Source organism: Erythrolamprus reginae, chromosome 3 (genome assembly GCF_031021105.1).
Source record: "Erythrolamprus reginae isolate rEryReg1 chromosome 3, rEryReg1.hap1, whole genome shotgun sequence".
Taxonomy (NCBI): Eukaryota; Metazoa; Chordata; class Lepidosauria; order Squamata; family Dipsadidae; genus Erythrolamprus; species Erythrolamprus reginae.
Window position 1 is genome coordinate 86,668,566 of NC_091952.1, and position 20,684 is coordinate 86,689,249.

The 20,684-nt window shown below is 38.8% G+C and overlaps 1 protein-coding gene across 7 annotated transcripts in view; it reads left to right on the forward strand.

Annotated features, from left to right (window-relative positions):
- The first annotated feature begins 4,723 nt into the window (after positions 1–4,723).
- Positions 4,724–20,684, forward strand: part of LOC139164243 (methylcrotonoyl-CoA carboxylase beta chain, mitochondrial-like) — a 33,543-nt gene continuing 17,582 nt past the window's right edge. For 5 of the 7 annotated variants that reach the window (XM_070746138.1, XM_070746144.1, XM_070746141.1 and 2 more), the window contains exons 1-8: positions 4,724–4,837; positions 6,338–6,593; positions 8,414–8,610; positions 9,162–9,340; positions 13,420–13,500; positions 15,022–15,200; positions 18,828–19,020; positions 20,111–20,202. In XM_070746138.1, the coding sequence (XP_070602239.1) occupies positions 6,373–6,593; positions 8,414–8,610; positions 9,162–9,340; positions 13,420–13,500; positions 15,022–15,200; positions 18,828–19,020; positions 20,111–20,202 (1,142 nt within the window). In that variant the 5' untranslated portion in view covers positions 4,724–4,837; positions 6,338–6,372. The other 2 variants (XM_070746139.1, XM_070746140.1) reach the window with 2 other exon arrangements.

Sequence of the window (20,684 nt, forward strand, 5' to 3'; positions counted from 1 at the left end):
TCTTGCTTGCTTTCTCTCTCTCTCTTGCTTGCTTTCTCTCTTGCTTTCTCTCTCTCTTGCTTTCTTTCTCTCTGAGCTTCGCGGCACACCTGACCATGTCTCGCGGCACACTAGTGTGCCACGGCACACTGGTTGAAAAACACTGTATTAGACATTGTTGAATGTCTAAATAAGAAATAGCATGTGCCATAAATGTCTAGGAGACATTTAACTTTGACAGTATGTTCACTTCATCAATTCTTAGCTCTGATAGTACAAGAAATTATGTTTGCTGTACTGGTATATGGATTTATTCATAAATAAAAAGTAAATCATTACACTAAAAATCATGACTGTGTTACATTCCATGTAACTTTTAAAAACACTCAGTTTTTAAATTTCAGTTCACTTGAACTTCTTTCAAAAATCAGAAAAATTGTAAAAGCATTGAAAAGGTATAATAGTAGTTAATACATTGAATTAAAACATTAAGAGATGGTAAGTTCCTTAGTCATGAAAATAATCTGGTCAATTTTGGGTCTCTCAGCCTTACTCACCTCATAGAAATTGTTGCAGTGGGAGAAGTAAGCAGGAGCACTATGTTTGCTGCCTGAGTTTCTACAGAAATGAAGGTGGGATAGAAATAAAAAAAAACATACAGTATACACTGTACATCTCTAGGCAAAAAATGAGAAAATGAAGTTCTGTGGATATTACTGAATTGCACCTCTCAGCAGACATCACTATTGGTCAAGCTAACAGGCTGCTGGGAGTTTTATTTCATCACTGACTGGAAAACAAAGTTCTTTACTCCTGCCTTGAAAAGATTCTGGATAAAGAATCAAGCAGTGGGGACAAGTCGCATGAAAATAGAATTTTAATTGCCAATTCTGCATTCTTCTCTTCTACTTCATCAGCAAATGTTCCGTTCCTCAGAGGATTATGACAGCTTGCTACAAGTGATGCTGAACATTGAGATACCATGTTAATTAAATAAAAATATGCCAGCGAGTAACTCTGAAGGAATGCTTTCCAATCTTGAACAGATGGCTGTCAGACAAAGTGAGATGTTAATACTGTATATTTAACAAGTTTATATATGAACATTTTAAGGATTAGTGATCTAGTGGAAAAGCAATATGACTTTAACACAGCTGAACCTGAGACTTTTGAGAATTACTCTTGGAAACATAAAATTATCTGCAGGTTATATTATACAAATATACCAATTTTCTCAAATCCCTCGTTTACTGGATGATTGAAAAAAGGAAGGGAAGGGACACAATGCTCCTTTCATGTCATATTGTCTCTAATTGAAACATTAGATGTTGCCATTATTGTTCTATGGGACTAAACACACTTTATACCAGGGGTCATCAATATTTGGGACTTTGGAGACCACTAAATTAATAATTTTAAATGTCGTGTACCACCAATATGATCTGTCTAATGACCGGCTGGATGGGCGTGGCTAGGTGGTCATGTGACTGGGTGGGATGGCGAGCTCGATGTCACTCATGTCAACAGGTGCCTCATCAGGCTTTATTTGCTCCTCCCCTTCTGGCCACTCCTCGCCTGCCCGCCCCTTAGGGCCCCAAGAGGAAGTAGTTATTGGAGCTAAGCAGCCACCACAAGAAAGAGTTGGCAAAACAGGTGGCTGAGTTCAAATTGGATCTGGCTGAGAAGGAGGCTTAACAGAAGCACCTCATAGGCTTTCCAAGCAGAGGGAAGACTTGAAGGAATTCAAGGCCAGGTATCGGCGCCTGGAGGCTCAGCAGGCTGAGATAGTTGGCCAGTTTCAGGCCATGAGGCAGTCCCACTGGAACAAAGCCCTTCGGCTCTTAGCCATCAGCAGCGCGCCCCTCCAGCCTTTGCCCAAAACCCCACACCAGGAGGCTGAAGTTGACCCCAAGTTGGAATTTCTGCCCCTCTCTGACCCACACAAAAAGACCCTGAAGGGGGAGACTCTTTGTAGCAGCACAAATGTTTATTGAATGTATCCGGCCTAGGGGCTATAGTTTGAAGACCCCTGATTTAGTGCAATATAAAAAATGCAAATAATTTTTTGGAAGACCATCAACATTTTCTAATAGACCACCAGTGGTCAATAGACCACCAGTTGGTGACCACTGCTTTATACTTTCATTTAGCAATTATTACTTTCTTCTTTCATAATGTGACAAAACTGATGACGTCTTCTTCAGGTTGAGGTCAAGTATGATTGATGACTTGATAAACTTAGCTTTATTTTCTTGGCAAAGTTCAGAAGAAATTTGTCATTTCTTTATTCAAGAATGTTTTTTTTAAAAATTTCTTGGACTAGAAGGCCAGTATTAATACTGAAAAGCAGAGGCTCCAGGCACAGCAGGTAGAGTGCAGGTAGAGTGCTGTACTGCAGGCCATTGAAGCTGACTGTAGATATGTAAGTCAGCAGTTCAAATCTCATCACCGGCTCAAGGTTGACTCAGCCTTCCATCCTTCCGAGGTGGGTAAAATGAGGACCCGGACTGTGGGGGCAATATCCTGGCTCTGTTAAAAAGTGCTATTGCTAACATGTTGTAAGCCGCCCTGAGTCTAAGGGGAAGGGCGGCATAAAAATTGAATAAATAAAATAAATAATAATAAATAACTCCTTAAAGTAAGAATCCACCAGCTCTTTAGCAAGTTCAAATTGATTACATGGTTATAGCGAGTGTATATGGTGATCTTAGTGCCAATTCATAAATTTATATTCAGGGGGAAGAACTGGCAACTATATCAATATCTGGAGTACTCCCAGAGTGAAAACATTTCTGCAACTTCTAATTAAATGTCCCTTTCCTCACTAATTTCAAGGAAAGAAATGCAAATTTTATTCAGCGGACACTAAGCAGCACAACTTCATAAACCAAACATGTCTTTTCCTGGGATCACATTAGACTTTTCAGACTGGTTCACCTGAACTGGTAGTGACCTGCTGGTGACATCACAATGATGCCACAGAACCAGTTTGATCAGTGCCAGTCCGTGGGTGACATCTTTTTTAAAAAAAATTAGATTTAAAAGTAGTTTCTTTCTTTTGCACATGTGCAGTAGCTGAGTTTCCAGCACTCAGGGTTTGTGGTGCCATGGGGAGAGCTCTGCTGCTAGATGGTAAAGGGCTGATCCTATTCGGTCCTGACGGTCATGTCTTATTCCCGAGTCTACGCAGAGGGGCGGCATACAAATCAAATCAAATCAAATCAATCAATAAAATTAAAATAAAATAATAAAATAAAATAAATAAAATAAAATAAAATAAACAAACAAATCACCCTGGAGCTGAAGATCCTTTGGTGCATATGCTCTCAGCATATATAAAAGAAAAAAATACATTTGTCAAGAATCATGAGGTACAACACAATGATTGTCACAGGGTACAAATAAGCAGTCTAGCTTTATTTTTTCATGGAGTGAAATTAAAACATCCAAAGGAAAACAATCTAACCAAGGTTTAAACATTTGGTCACCGCCAATGTAGGTAAAGTGCCCCCTAAACCTTCAAGACCAGACAATGATTTTAAAAAGTGTCTGGTAAAATGAAGACGAATGAAAGGGAGCTATTGGGCTTCCAGAAGGAAAATAATAATAACAACAACAGAGTTGGAAGGGACCTTGGAGGTTTTCTAGTCCAACCTTCTGCTTGGTCAGGCAACCCTACACTACTTCTGACAAATGGTTATCCAACATCTTCTTAAAAACTTCCAGTGTTGGAGCATTCACAACTTCTGGAGGCAAGCTGTTCCACTGATCAATTGTTCTGTCAGGAATCTTCTCCTTTGTTCTAAGTTACTTCTCTCCTTGTTTAGTTTCCACCCATTGCTTCGTGTCCTACCTTCAGGTGCTTTCAAGATTAGCTTGACTCCTTCTTTGTGACAACCCGAGATATTGGAACACTGCCATCATGTCTCCCCTAGTCCTTCTTTTCATTAAACTACAGAGAGGGGAGGCATACAAATCTAATTAATAAATAAATAAACAAATAAACAAACAAACAAATAAACTACCATGCTCAGTTCCTGCAACTGTTCTTCATGTTTTAGCATCCAGTCCCCTTATCCTCTTCATCGCTCTTCTCTGCACTCTTTCTGGAGTCTCAACATCCTTTTTACATCCTGGCGACCAAAACTGAACACAGTATTCCAACTGTGTGGCCTTACCACACTGTATTTATTCTTATTGTATTTTGTACTGCTGTTGTAAGCCACCCTGAGTCCTTCAGGATTGGGCAGCATAGAAGTCAAATGAATGAATGAATGAATGAATGATATAGTAACATTAACATATCACGGGATCTTGATTCTATCCCTCTGTTAATACAACCTAGAACTGTACTGACTTTTAAAAATGAGTTCCTATTTTAAACTTTTTTTACTACTATCATGTATATGAATATTCTTATATCTAATGTTTCTTTTATTTTCTCCTACGGTAGTATCATGTATATGAATATTCTTATATCTTTACATACCTCCAATATGTACTTGAGAAAACAAATAAAAATAAAAAAACTGAACCACTAATGGTGAAGGCTCGGGAAAGTTTTGGCGGGAAAAGCGGCGGTCGGCCAAGTGGCCGGCTGGTCTACCGACCTGCCAGTGAACGGCACTGGGCTCACTAGGCGCTTCTTCGGCACGCGGCGGAGGACAAAACCTGGAAAACAGCCGCGCTTGGAAGCGGAGCGGGCCTGCGCACTTCGCCCCGGAGTGGGTGAGAGTTCCGGGTTTTGGAGACCGGAGTTACGGCGACCGAGACAAGCGGCCCGTCCTTCCCTTAAGACGCGGCGCTGTTTGTCGTAGCGCGGGGTGACGCTACTGGGAAGCCTTACGCCTGATAAACGGTATAGACGGCCGAGTTTGTGTGCGAGCGGGGCACTTTCGAGCCACAGCGGGCTCGGCTGTGCTCTATCAAGCGCTCCTTTTCGCTCCAAAATTTTCAACCGTCTGCACGGTGTCGGGCCTGCTTCGCTTATTCTTATTTTATCGTTTGCTTTTGGGTTACGGAATAATCGGGTTTCTCGTCGGGGAGCGCCTTTATTGAGTAATACAGAGCAGGTCCAGTATGCAATAATTGTAAAGTCCGGTTTTGTAACATGGGTATGCATGTGGATTTGTTTTCGGCGCAGTTCATTTGCGCAACTAAGGGAAGGATAGAAATTATTCCCCCCGCCAGGTATCAAATACGTTTTATGCTGTGACTATATCTCAGTTACTATTGCAAAACGTTCTGTTCAAAACTCTCTTCAAAAAGGAGGCTGGAAACGACCTGACACGGCCAGTGGACTTTTGTACTGATGGCAAAAAGCCAAGGAGCTGATTTCTACCTTTATTTTACATATGATTCCAACTGATAGTTAATGATTGTAGTGAACCCCCAAGTATTTGCCGTCTTATAAGACTACTCATTTCTGAGCTTGTTCAGGTTTTAAAATATTTGGGAAATTCTTCATTTTCATCTAGAAGAGCTATGCCTAATTCTGAAAAATCCCTGAAACTGGATACTAAAGCTTGAGTATTATTAGAAAATAGTTACTTTTTAGTAACTGTTTTCAAATAAGACTGAAGCTTTGATTTCCAGTTGCTAGTTATTGTTCTTCCAGCAGTATCTATGGTATCTCTGTTTGCGCATCTCAGATGTGATAGCCCTGATTCAGAATCTGACAAGAGGCTAGTACATTTTACCTAAAAGGAAAAGCTGATCTTGAATTAGGATAAATAATATAAAAAACAGATTAACTACAGGTAATCGTCCGTTTAAAACCATCAGTTTAGTGGCCAAAGTTAACAACATCACTGAAAAAAATGATTTATGACCACTTTTGACACTTAACAACCTTTGTCGTATCCCCATGCCATGTGATCAAAATTCAGAATCTTGGCAACTGGCATGTACTTATGCTGGTTGCAATGTGTCGGGGGTCATGTGATTGCCTTCTGCAATCTTCTGACAAGTGTAGTCAATGGGGAAGTCAGATTCACTTAACCATATTGCTACCTTAATAATTGCAATGATTCACTTATCAACTGGGTAACAATCAAAATGGGCAAAATTCACTTAATTGTCTTGCTTTGCAATGGACATTTGAGGCTCAATTAGGGTTGTAACTTGTAAAGTCATTGGTCAAACAACCTGGAAAATTGTAGTATAGCTCAACCTATTTGGAGACCATAAAATTGGTGAAAGATTTCTATTAGATTATGTGATTTTGTAATGGGGGGGGGGAGTGTTGATTAATAAATGCTTTTGTTGTTTTTTTTAAAATCCAGAATAATATAGAATTGTGTTCCTTTGTTCCATTCTCCAGGAATTCACAGTGTGCTTTGTTTACATCCTACTCCAGATTATTCTAAACACCAAGAGGCAGTGGAAATTGAAATGGGCAAACCACAAATATGGAACTTGCTGAACTGCAACTCTACAATAAAAGCGATCAATAAAGTTCCACACAACATGATGCATTCTACACCTGTGATTTTAAACCTAAAAAACAAGGGTCAGGATATGAGAAATTTTCCAGTATTGGAAGGTGAAATACCTTCATTCTGTAGACATATATTTGAGAGAAATGCAAGTAATAGCAAGACATGTATTCAAAGGTAAAACTCTTGTTCGCAATATTCCTACCACTTTCATCGTTCACTTCGTCATCAAACAATTTGGAGTAATATACTTATATATGCATACATTTACTGTATTGATTTATATACTGCTCATCCCACAATTGCAATTTTGGGCAGCAAACGGGAGTTTAAAAAATGTAATAGTAACAATAAATAAAATGCATTCTACATATTAGTATCGGAAGTACTGTAATTTTCTATGCTTCAGCTGAGATTGCGGATTCATTTAACTTGTCAGCACATAACCAAAGTTATATTTAATCAATAATTAACTTTTTTAAGTGTTTATTTTATTTAACCTATTTATATCAACACCACTGTTCCCTCTAAGCCAGTGTTTTTCAACCAGTGTGCCGTGGCACACTAGTGTGCCGTGAGACATGGTCAGGTGTGCCGCGAAGCTCAGAGAGAGAAAGAAAGCAAGAGAGAGAGAGAGAAAGAAAGCAAGAGAGAGAAAGAGTGTGAGAGAGAAAGAGAATAAGATAGAGAAAGCAAGAGAGAGAGAAAGAGAACAAGAGAAAGAAAGCAAGAGAGAGAGAAAGAGAGGGAGGGAAGGAGAGAGAGAGAAAGACACAGAGGGAGGTAGGGAGGGAGAGGGAAAGAGCAAAAAAGAGAGGAAAGAAGGAAGAGAAAGAAAGAGGGATGGAGAGAGAAAGAAGGAAGGGGGAGAAAGAGGGAGAGAGAGAGAAATAGAGTAAAAGGGAGGAAGAGAGATAGATAATTTTTTTGTCCAAACTTTTTTTAGCCCCCACCCTCCCCCCGCTCAATGTGCCCCAGGGTTTTGTAAATGTAAAAAATGTGCCGCGGCTCAAAAAAGGTTGAAAATCACTGCTCTAAGCTGCGTGACTGCACATGCAACAACAAACCTCCATGCAGCACTTTCCAACTGCCGCATAGTTGAAAGTGTCTCCCCCTCCTGATCCTCTGGCTAGCATTGACTCCTTCGAAAGCAGTAGTCATTTTGGCACGCCGGTTCCTTTTCGGCAGGGCAAACCAGTCCATTGTGATTTATTTTGCAAACTCTAGTTTGGCATAAGATTAGGCAATGTTTAGACCTTCAAAAGTAGGTAGTGTATTTTTCGGAGTATAAGACGCACCCTTTTCCTCCCTAAAAGAAGCTGAAAATTTGGATGCGTCATATACTCTGAATGTAGCCTTTTTCTAAGCTTTTTTTTCAGCCCTAACTATGTGCTAATGATCTTCCCAGCTCTTACCTTGCAGGTTCTTTCATTGTTACTCTCAACAAAGAATGTTTTCCAAGCCCTAAGTCTTCACAGATTTTGTTTCATATTACACACCTTAGTTTTTGGGGAGGAAACTGGGAGAGGGGAATCTGCTTACCAGATATTCATCTGGCTAATGTCCTTAGGCTGGTCAGCTTCAGCCCCATTATTTTATCCCCTGGTTAGGGCTTAAAGAAAACCTTATTTGCAGATAGGAGCAATGAAAGAGCCTGGGAACATCGTTAGCATCTCGTTAAGGCTGGAAAGAAACTTATTTGGAGCAAGTAGAGCAATGAAAAAACGCCTGCAAAGACTTAGAGCTTGGAAAACATTCTTCCGAGAGAGTAACAGTGAAAGAGCTTGCAAGCCAGTAAGATCTGGGAAGATCGTTAGGGCTGGGGAAAAAGCTACATTTTGAGTATTTAAGATGCACCCAAATTTTCAGCCTCTTTTAGCCTCTGAAAAATACAGTATATAGTACTGTTTAATGTCTATGAGAACATTGATAAGGAGATTTTCTGGGAAATCTCCCAAAACATTTCTGGTCTCTTGACTATTTCTTTTTCATGCTAGATATTCAGAGCTATCTGAGAAGGTCAGCAAAAGCAGAACAAAAAGTGCGATATTGATTCATGCACAGAGGAAAAAGAAATTGCTTGTTCATGAACGCTTAAAATTGCTTCTTGATGATGAATCTTTTGTTGAGCTTTCTCCTCTTGCGGGGCTTAATATGCCATATGGTGATGTTCCTGCTGGAGGATGTATCACTGGTGAGTTTTGTTTAAAGCATAACAGGTTCAGGAATTCTGGGAATTGAAGTCCACAGGTTGTAAAGTTTCCAAAGTTGCCCACTCTTGGTATAAGGGGAAATTCAGTGTACAAGTAGTACATTGTAACAAGAGTTACAACCACAATTGGGACCAGAATTTCTGTTTCATAGCAAGGCAATTGTTAAGTGAGAAGTGCCTGATTTTGTAATCTTTTTTTACCACTTTTTAAAATTGAATCCCTGTAGTTATGTGATCATTAAGCAAATTTAGCTTCCGCCATTGACTTTCCTTGTCAGAAGCAAACTGGAAAGGTGATCACGTGACCCTGGATATTGCAACCATTGTAAATACATGTTGGTTGTCAAGCACCCATATTTTGAACAAGTGTATATGTCACAATGGTCATAAGAGTGTCACTTTCAATGCTATTGCAACTTTGAAGGGTCACTAAACGAGTGGTTATAAATCACTGACTACCTATAAATATATTTGCATTTGTAGAAAGCCTGCTAATGTTTCTCTCGTGATGATTCTTTTCACTTCTGTTGAAGGAATTGGAAGAATATCTGGAATCTGGTGTTCTTTCATGGCAAATGATTCAGTAATAAAAGGTGGAACCGTTTATCCTGTTACACTGAAGAAAATGCTAAGATCTCAAGAAATAGCAATTAAAAATAAACTGCCATTTGTCTACATGGTAGACAGTGGGGGAGCATTCTTGCCACTTCAGGTAAAACATTAATATAAGTAATAAATTATAATATAATGCTATATTATTATATATAATACTGTATACTCTTAGGCATATATCCGCCCCGAGTCCCTGGAGAGGGGCGGCATATTAATCAATCAATGAAACAAACAAACAAACAAACAAACAATATAAGTCTTGTAAGAGGGATAGGTGTATAAGCTTATCTCTCACATTTTTAACCAAAGGGCTGCGAAAAATGTGCCGCCAATTCTCAATAAGCCAACTCTCAAATTTTCATTTGTTTTAATTTCCAAAGTTCATCTATCTCTAGGTAATTCTCAGATTATCCATTTCTCACAGTACTTTGGTTAAAAAATTGAAGGTCATCTCATATATATGCATCTCATTCATATACAGTATGTGAGGATAAAAAGGATAAACAGGTACAGGTAGTCCTTGACTTACAACTGTAAAGGAGCCTGCCCATTACAGTCATAAGTCTTGGCAGTTGTAAAGTCATAGTCGACTATAGAACAAAAATCATAGGGCTGGAAGAGACTCAAAGGTCTTCTAGTCCAACCACCACTTTGAAACATGCCAAATGTTTCCTTATTTGTAGGTTGGATCTCTTTTTAATAAGCTTCTACCCATTACTTTTTGTCTTACCCCCCCAGTGCTTTGAAAAATGAATAAGTTCCCTTTTGGGACACCCTCTGAAGTACTGAGGGACAATTATCAAGACCTCCTAATCTTTCTCTTCAATAGGCTCCCTGCCTCAACCATTTCACCATACAATTTAGCCTCTGGGCCCTTTCTCAACTTTATTGTTCTTTTCTGCATACTTTCTAGGGTCTTAACCATCTTTTTTTTTTTGTATTATAGTGACCAGAACTTGTTAGAATATTCATGTCAGAGAGAGCTAATGGTCAGCCAATGAATAGGCATAGCAACTAAATCAGCTAATGAGAGCTAAACACAGCTGCGTCTATGCAGAGAATGGAAACTGAAAACTTAAGCTTAAAGCTGGGTGTGATCCAGCCCACTCTGTGCTTGTCTGCTCTTCTGAAATGAAACTAACTCTCCTGCTTGTGTTTACTTGAAGAAAAAAAGCTGCTTATGGCATTGTATATAAATATGTTTATAAAGAAGTTAATTAATCCAGCTGAATCAGTTATCTGTGTGTGTTTCTAGAATTGATTTTTATGCAACAAACTCTGATAGGTTATGTGCCCAGAACACACAGAAGACTGCATTGTAATTTATGCTGAAGAGACTGCCTGTGTTTAAAAAGAGAAGCTAGGCAGAGATTGCAAGATGTCTGCTGTTGAATTTAATGAAGGCTCTGTGTAGTTCTTCTATATAGTTCTAGAACTATATAATTTGGGCTGCAAAGGTGGAATGCTTCCTGTAGGCTAAGTAGCTGTGGGATCAACCACAGAGAGCTTTAGCAGTTGCAGACCAAAATAAGCATGATAAAGCAATGGCTTACTTCATCTTGAGTTTAGAAGATGAACAGTTTATCAATGCAGCTGATTTAAAGACCGCAAATGAAGTCTGGTTGAAATAAAGAGCTGTGCATATGCGTGTGTCTGCATTCAGTATTGTTCAGTTATCAAGTAAATTATACAGAACCTGTTTGCAACCAGGTGAGTCTGTGGGAAGACATTTATTGCAAATGCAAACTCTGTTTATGGAGTTGGAACAGCATGAAATGAATATTCCTGAGACCCAGAGGTGTTGTTAGTATTAAACAGACGGGCCGGTTCATCCCCCAGCAGTTAGGGCAACCTTTTCCTGGTGCTCAGCCTTCTTTTGACCGGCAATTCTCCCGGGAACACAACTTGGGACATTGTTTCTGCAGTGCTAGAATGCAAACCAGAGCAGGACTTATGTTTGGAAGTTTTAAAGGCATGTTTGATTGCAGAAGAGAACAAACACCATTATAGAAAGAGGAGGAATTCCTGAGGTGGGGGTCCAAGGAGCAGAGAAAAAAAACAGCAGAAATTTCCATAGACTGAAAGTTTCCAGAGAAGAAAAAAGTGGCAGAATGGATCAGATTATATCAAGCAACAGAGGTGTTGCTTTGCATTTAAACTGTTTGCAAAGAAAAAGCTGTTTGCAAAGAAGAAATTACTTGCAAGGGGGACAATCCATTGATGGACAAATTGTTGTTGCAAAAGTTAGCTATTGCAATAGCAGAGACAAATGCTTAATAGACAGTGGGACAAGTCAAATAATTGTTACCAATTCTAAATTGTTTTACAAGTTGCATCCAGCTGTTTGAGATGCAATAGCCTTGGCAAATGTCCAGAAGGCTAAAGTAATTGGAAGAGGCAATGTGCAAATTCCATATCTGGAAATGAGGTTTAGGTGTGCCTGAAATGGAATTTGCAAAATGTCTCTACTTTAGACAAGCAAGCATTTGAGACCACATTTGTAAATGGAAGGTGTCTCATAAAGAGAAATGGGAATGTTATCCCTCTGTTGATGCAACCGAAGTCTCCATTGGCTTTTTTGATAACTAATTGATTGCCAGTGTTGATGTCAAGCTGTTTCCTTGATTTTTTTTTGTTCCTTATATATTAAAAAACTACTTAATTATATAAAGTTTTGCATTCGTTCTCAGTATTAACTCATTTTGAGCCTTAGCTTTCCTGATTATTTCCTTGCAGAGTCAGGCTATTTGCTATTCTATTTAGTTGCGTGACCCATTGGGTTTCCAATGCAATGTCTTATGGATTTTTTGTTTAATTGCATAGGAAGGTGCACGGTATATTTTTTTATGGTAGTATCTGATCCTTTTGCTTTAATTTGGAAACATAAGCAAATTAATGAAGAGGAAGATTTTGCCACATTATTTTCATTCTGTAAGAGGTTAATGTAAGATGTTATATTTGTTTTTGATTTTTTAAATCAGCCCAAAGCATCTCCATGATAAAATATAACACGAGTCTTCGGAGAGGGGCGGCATACAAATCTAATAAATAAATAATAAATAAATATTAAAAGTACTTGTTATAATAAAATAAAAGATAATAATGTATATTCACAAACTTTTGATCTGCATTTTAAAGACATTTTCCTCTAGTCAGATCTAAGATTTGTAAATGTTGGCCTTATATAAGAAAACTTTAGCTTTATTCAGTTACTGCATGAAAAAGGAACAAATAAAATCTTGAAAAGCTAACACTGTTCAGATAGTCCTGAACTTAGAACCACAATTGAGCCCAAAAGGAAAGGGGGGACATGATCGAAACATTTAAATATGTTAAAGGGTTAAATAAGGTTCAGGAGGGAAGTGTTTTTAATAGGAAAGTGAACACAAGAACAAGGGGACACAATCTGAATTTAGTTGGGGGAAAGATCAAAAGCAACATGAGAAAATATTATTTTACTGAAAGAGTAGTAGATCCTTGGAACAAACGTCCAGCAGATGTAGATAAATCCACAGTACTGTAACTGAATTTAAACATGCCTGGGATAAACATATATCCATCCTAAGATAAAATACAGAAAATAGTATATAAGGGCAGACTAGATGGACCATGAGGTCTTTTTCTGCCATCAGTCTTCTATGTTTCTAAAATTTCTATTGCTCAGCAAAATAGCTCTTAAGTGAATTTTGCCACATTTTGCTTACAGCATGGTTGTTAAGTGAATCTGGCTTCCCTGTTGACTTTGCTTGTCATAAAGTTGTGTTGCAGCTGGATGAATTCACCAGTTTCGGGAATGAAGGCCACAGGTTTATTTGTGTGCATAGATTCAGAATATTGACATGACGAAGTCTGAACTCCAGGGACACTGCAACTGTCATAAATACGTGTCAGTTGTCCAAATTTTAATCATGTTGAACACTGTTGCAATGGTCATAAATATGAAAAGCAGTCATAAGTCACTTTTTTCAGTGCCACTGTAACTTTGAATGGTCACTAAGCCAATAGTTATAAGACAAGGACTACCAGTATAGTATTGCTTTTCTAAACCTGGGTGAAGGAAATACAGAAATGTATTATGACTTTTGTTAAAATGCAAAATTATGATATACATATAGTCTCTAAATTTATACATTGCTGACATTTATTTTCCTGTGCTCTTTTCTGCCTCTGAATTGTTAGGCTGAGCTGTTTGCTGACCAATTCCATGGAGGCCGAGTATTCTATAATCAGGCTGTAATGTCTGCACTGAAAATCCCTCAGGTATAATATTATACTGCACAGTACATTTCAAAATGTATTTTCAGCAAAATTAAGTAATAAGCAGAAGAATAAACAACTGTTGAGCATAGCACTTAGTAATTTCAGAAGAGACGTGTAAGAGCTATTGTTTTTTATGTGCTGGAATTCTGTTACAATTCAGAAAGAATTTTGTAGATACACTGTTTCCCTCAAAATAAGACATCCCCTGATAATAAGTCCACTTGGGCTTTTGAGTGCATGGCAATAAGGCCAAGCGCTTATTTCAGAATATGTTATGGAACTTACTTAAAAATTTAAATTTCAAACAAATATAAGACAAGTTTTTATTTTCAGGAAAGCACGGTAGCTCTTTGGTTAATGATTTAATGAAGTTATTAAGCATTTATATTAGCTTCTTTATCTTGTTCTCTGCAATGAATTATTGGGACACAGTAAGTGGATCATATATGTTGTGGTTAGCTCTGGCCCAGCTCCTGCCCCAAGGACTGTGGATGTGGGGGAGACATCCACATGCTGCAGGCCTGTTTTGCACCCCCCCCCGGTGGAATCTGATGATGAAGGCTCCTCTGACCAAGAAGACATGAGTGACTGGGAGGAGGAGAGTGTGGCAGACAGTTCAGAAGGAGATCAATTATCTAGCTCCTCCTTGGATTCAGAACAAGAGTTAATGATACAGCCAGGCATGCGGAGAGTGATGCATAGGCAACAACAACTGAGAGATTATTATAAAAGAAAATAAGGCCACCTGTGGTTGGGTGGGGCTGTGGTAATTAGTGAGGCTGCTATAAATAGCAGCCTGTGGGTTTGGCCATTGTGGAGGATTATCTGATCATTGTGTTTCGTGACTGCTTTACTGACTTGGACCTTTTGTGTGCTGATTTCCCCCCGCTTTGAAACTAAACCAGAGCAAAGTGTGTTTCACTTTGTGAAAGAAGGACTTTGAATTGCCTCACAGCTGCAAGCTAAGTATCACAGGACTGATAAGGGACTTGTATAAATTACCAGTTTGCTTGGAGACTAGTGCTCTTTGCTATACCAAGAGGGCTTAGTTTAAGTGAATTTTCATTATAAAGAACATTGTTTTGAATTTTCAAATGTGTGTATGTCTGAAATTTGTACCTGTGAATTTTTGGGAGGATTCTATCAGAGAGCCCGACTGAACAATATACAATTATTCAGAAAAAAAGTCATTTCTAAATTCCAATAGTCTATGTCTGATATGGGATATTGTATCAAAGTACAGATTTCCTATCATTATCAGAGTTACATGATAAGTAGAGATGTGCACACATGCTTTTTTTTGTTAATATGCTGTTTAGCTTTTTTTCTCTTTTGTAGTATAGAATTTAAAAGGGAGTTTTGGTACTGTAGCCTAAAATATAAATTTTTCTTCTTGTATTACAATGTGGTTTTCTGAAATCACTAAACGTTGCTTCACCAGAATATGTTACGGAACTTACTTAAACATTTCAATTTAATTTCATTTATTTGTTTCTTACACAGCTACCTTGTGTCTTCTAGGTGTCAATTGTATGCGGCCCTTGTACTGCTGGGGCTGCTTATATTCCTGTGATGTCGGAAGAAACATCCATTGTAGATAAAATTGGGACAGTGTTTCTCGGTGGTCCCCCTCTAGTTAAAGCAGCCACAGGAGAAGATGCTAATCCTGAGGAATTAGGAGGAGCCAGTGTGCATGCTAAGTAAAACATTAGTTTCTCAACTCTTAATACTGATTGAATTGTACATTCAGTCATAGGTAATTTTCTATAATGAAGGTTTGTCCGGTATTGAAAAGCATATTTCAAAGCCAGTGCAAAAAGAAATTGCCAACTGGAACATGTCCAAAGGAGAATTATTAAAATAGTCAGGAGACTGGAAGCAAAATACAGAGGTGTGCAAAAAATGATAATACAGTGGTACCTCAAGATACGAACCCCTCGTCTTACGAACAACTCGTGATACGAACCCAGGGTTCAGAAAAATGTTGCCTCTTCTTACGAACTTTTTTCGAGTTACGAGCCGGCGTTCGGAGACAGCTGGGAAGCCGCGCGGCTGTTTTAAAAGGTGACAGCCGGGCGGCGGGGCTTCCCAGCAGCCTCCCGAACGCTGGTTCGTAACTCGAAAAAAGTTCGTAAGAAGAGACAAAATTTTTCTGAACCCCGGGTTTGGTTTGGGGGGTTGCTGGGAAGCCCCCCAGCCCGGCTGTGACCTTTTAAAACAGCCGCGCGGCTTCCCAGCTGTCTCTGAACGCCGAACGCGGGAGTTCGGCTTTGGCGTTCGGCTTCGGGAGACAGCTGGGAAGCAGCGCGGCTGTTTTAAAAGGTCACAGCCACGCTGGGGGGCTTCCCAGCACCCCCCCGAACCCCGAACATTTGCCGAACTTCCGGGTTCGGGGTTGGGGGTGCTGGGAAGCCCCCCAGCACGGCTGTGACCTTTTAAAACAGCCGCGCGGCTTCCCAGCTGACGCCGAACGCCGAACGCAGAAGTTCGGCTTTGGCGTTCGGCTTCGGGAGACAGCTGGGAAGCCGCGCGGCTGTTTTAAAAGGTCACAGCCGCGCTGGGGGGCTTCCCAGCACTCCCCCGAACCCAAAACATTTGCCGAACTTCCGGGTTCGGGGTTGGGGAGGTGCTGGGAAGCCCCCCAGCGTGGCTGTGACCTTTTAAAACAGCCGTGCGGCTTCCTAGCTGTCTCCCGAAGCCGAACGCCAAAGCCGAACTTCTGCGTTCGGCGTTCGGAGACAGCTGGGAAGCCGCGCGGCTGTTTTAAAAGGTCACAGCCGCGCTGGGGGGCTTCCCAGCACCCCCCCAACCCTGAACTTTTGCCGAACTTCCGGGTTCGGGGTTCGGGGGGGGGCTGGGAAGCCCCCCAGCCCGGCTGTGACCTTTTAAAACAGCTGCGCGGCTTCCCAGCACCCCCCCAACCCCGAACCCGGAAGTTCGGCAAAAGTTCGAGGTTGGGGGGGTGCTGGGAAGCCCCGCCGCCCGGCTGTCACCTTTTAAAACAAGGTGACAGCCGGGCGGCAGCGGTTTTTTTGCGGGTTTTTTTTTTGGTTGCACGGATTAATTGACTTTACATTGTTTCCTATGGGAAACAATGTTTCGTCTTACGAACCTTTCATCTTACAAACCTCCCCCTGGAACCAATTAGGTTCGTAAGACGAGATTTGACTGTACAGTAGTACCTCTAGATATGAGCTGCTCCACATGCGAGTATTTCAAGATACGAGCCACGAGGGGAGAGAAATTTCTGTTCCAGACCCGAGCTGAAATTCGGGATACGAGCCGAGCGTCCACTAGGTGGCGCAAGAATCCTTGCTTTTGGTTATCTTGGAGGGGAAAAACAAAGTCTAAAGGGATTTGTTCCAGATACGAGTTGCTCAACATACAAGCTCCCTTCTGGAACCAATTATACTCGTAACTAGGGGTTCTACTGTATAGTGATATGGCCGCTCAACTCTGGTAATTCCTGTGACTAGGTTACTTACAGAACTAAAACCCAGATATAAAGCCCAGTAAACACTCCCATGACATTTTTTTTAAAAAAAACCACTCAATGGGTCCATATCCCCCTATCTTCAGGGCTTTTTGAAAGAAAATCAAGGTAGGAGCCAATCTTATGAGCCTTGCTGGCGCAGTGATTAGAATGTAACATTTCACTCTATTTCTGCTGACTGTCATCTGCCTGCAATTTGGCAGTTTGATTTTCACCAGCTCATGGTTGACTCAGCCTTCCATCTTTCTGAGGTTGGTAAAATAAGAGCCCAGATCGTTGGGAGCAATATGCCGACTCTGTAAACCACTTAGAGAGGGTTGTAAAGCACTCTGAAGCAGTATATAAGTCTTAAGTACTATCACTATTGCTATCTCCACAGGAATGATGTTCCACAGAGAGAGAGAGAGTCATCCCAGAGAACACCCTTCTTGGTCCTACCAGATGGCCCCTACATAACATATACTGCATCATTTTGTCTAATCAGAAAAAAAGTGCGTCATTCTAGATGATATATTAAACCGCTTTGGATCAGCCATAGTAGTACAGAAACAGGATATATTAGTGGTTCTTGTTCCAAGTTTTGACACAAACAATATTTAGACAGATCTGCAGGAGGAGTAGGTAAGGCTAGCCCATATTTTTTTTCTTTACCCACCTTTACATAGCCATAACCATCTTCTTTCCAGCTTTTTCTTCTCTTCCCTCCTTCCATTGCCTCTCCAAGGGATTTACTGGTTTGAGCTTTTGTACTTTATTATGATAGTCTCAGTACTATAGAAAGGAACAGATTTCCAGCCTGGCATATTGGACTGTCTGTCTTTCTGTCTTTCTACCTATCTACCTACCTACCTGTCTATCTATCTATCCTCCCTCCCTCCCTTTTTCTTTCCTTCCTTCTTTCTTTGTTTCCTTCTTTCTTTCTTTCTTTCTTCCTTCCTTTCCTTCCTTCCTTCCTTCCTTCCACCACCTATTTGCCCATGGCAGCTTACAGAATATAAAACCACATTTAAAACAATAAAACTAATTAAAAGAATCAAATAAATTAATATAGTTTAATATAATACAATCACCTCCATCCCCAATTATTCCCAGTCTTCCCAACATCATCCATTCCCATCTCCCCTCCCTTTCTTAACAGCTTCTATTCATGTGAATAAATTCATCATGAGAACGAAGAACTTCTTAAAAGTCCAAACTAAGCTTTACCAATACAGAATTAATTTGATTCAAATGCTTAGTCCCATTACGTGCTTTGAAAACAAAACTTTTGTGAATGCTGTAATAATAGTAATAGTATTTGTGCAGCAAAATAGATGCAAAATGTGATTTGGAGGATGCATCAGCATATTCCATTTGTCTGTTGAGAATGCCTGTAATCAAATACATCTTTCCCTTAATAGTTTGTCACCTGTGGAGATCACTGATGGAGCTGGATAAAAGATGCAGCTGTTTTTAAGGTGCTCTAAGCATTTAAGTAATAGCTGCATTTTGTCTTTCCTGCATAGCCTTATTTGTATGCTGTATTGCCCATAACTAAGTCATACATGAGAAGCCATCTGACTTAGGAAGAGTGATTGTCAAGTTGTGTTGAACATAGGCATATCTCTGTTCAAGTTACTGTATTTCATATAAGCTTTCAAGTACTGGCAATATTTTAAAATGTGCATTTTGAAGAAGCAAAATGAAAAGTAATATTTAATATTTTTCATGGGTCTAGCTGTTAGGTAAAATAGATCTTTGTTTTTCATACTTTCATTGCTAATACTAATATTTTAATGGTTTAACCTGATTGTTGTATTTTATAAGATATATATATAGAAAATCTCTCTTTCAGGGTCAGTGGCTGTGTTGATCATTTGGCAACTTCTGAAAAAGAAGCATTTGAATATATTAGAAATGCTGTTTCAACCCTGAATTATGTAATTGCTATAGAAGAGAATCTAGAATTTGATAATCCCTTGTACAGTGATGATGACCTCCTAGGACTTGCACCACAAGATTATAGTTACACATTACATATAAAATTGGTAAGAATCCAGTTGCAAGTCTGAACACAGTTAAATTGATTTACGTCATTGTGCTACATGAAGAATGAGCAACCTATTTGGGCATTTAAATCAGTGATTAAAACAGAAGCCTTAAGATTCTTAACCTGTTTAGATCTTTTACAGAAGTTTATTTTATTGCTGAAAACAATAACAATAGTTGGGGAAATTTAAAACCTTAACAGGTTTTATTATGGTATATTTTTTGTGGGTCAGAGTCTATTTCATATATGAAGTGTAAACCTATATTTTCACATATAAGTGTACTTTTCAGTGATAGTTATGGTATACAGTAATCCCTTGCTACTACATGGTTCATCTTTTGCAGATTCGCTACTTCATGGGTTTTCAAAGGGGGCTTAAATCCATTAAATCCATTGAAAATTTTAAATCCATTAAAATTCATAATATTCCTCTATAGTACTACTGTACTCTATTAAAGAAACTGGTAGGATATCACATGTTGTTCCAGCTGAGAAACATTATACTGTATACTCTTTAATGCAAAGGGTCGGTTTTAAAAGTCCAAATACTCATTAAATACATTAAAAAAAATATTTTCTCTAATTCACGGAAATTCATTTTTCACAGGTGGTCTTGGAACGCATCCCTCATGAAAAATGAGGGATCATTGCACATCTAAAAAAGCTGGCTAAGATTCCATAGATGTTATACTTAATAAAGTGTTTGGGGATTTATTAAGATTTTTATTAATTTTGATGTAACTGACTAGTGCCATTATTGTTACTGGCAATTATATTTTAGTTAATTAATTTTTCAAGATGTTTGAAACACCCATATCTCTTAATCCCTCTATAATTAAGTGTAGATGTTCCATTGAGGTGATTTAACAGATGAAATGAGCTAATAATTAAGAGAAGGATTTTCAGAATTGAAAATAAAAGTAAGTTCTGAGTATACATTTGATATCTAAGCATCAAATTAAAAAGTTACACATAATTCTATATTTGATTTGATTTTTGCATCAAACAAAATTGAAAATTAGCCAATCATTTTTTTTAATTGAAAAAAAGTGATGCTGATTTTTTATTTATTTAACAATATTTTACAGATTCTGAGTCGGATAATAGATGGCAGCAGATTCCAAGAATTCAAAGCTAATTATGGTATAACTTTGGTAACAGGATTTGCCTACATAGAAGGGTGAGAGTGAAATTTGAAATAACCCACCAGGTTATTTTAACAATTTTTATGAATGCATTATTCAAAATAAATGGTTTAATTTTATTAACCATAATTGTGTCTTTATATTTAGATAACTCCAGTATTGTAATATGTGCACATTTCAGATGCTGAAATCCTAAATATGCTTACGCTAAGTAAATCATCTTTGAACTTTTCAGGATTTACTTCTGAATTAAGTTTATAAAACAGCATTGAAAATAATTCTACTGAATAAGAATCAGATGTACTTTGTGAAAACATGTATCTACAAAAATCAGATATATTCCAATGTTATTGTTATCTTAATTTTAATTGCTGTCAAGTGTTATTTCCTTGATGCTTTTTTTAGGTTGCAAGACCTTTCTTGATGCACACTAGACACCTTGCCCCTTCTAACATTTAAATGTTCCTTATTTAATATTTTAATTTTTAAAAATTGGAATCCTATGTGCTGTAAATTG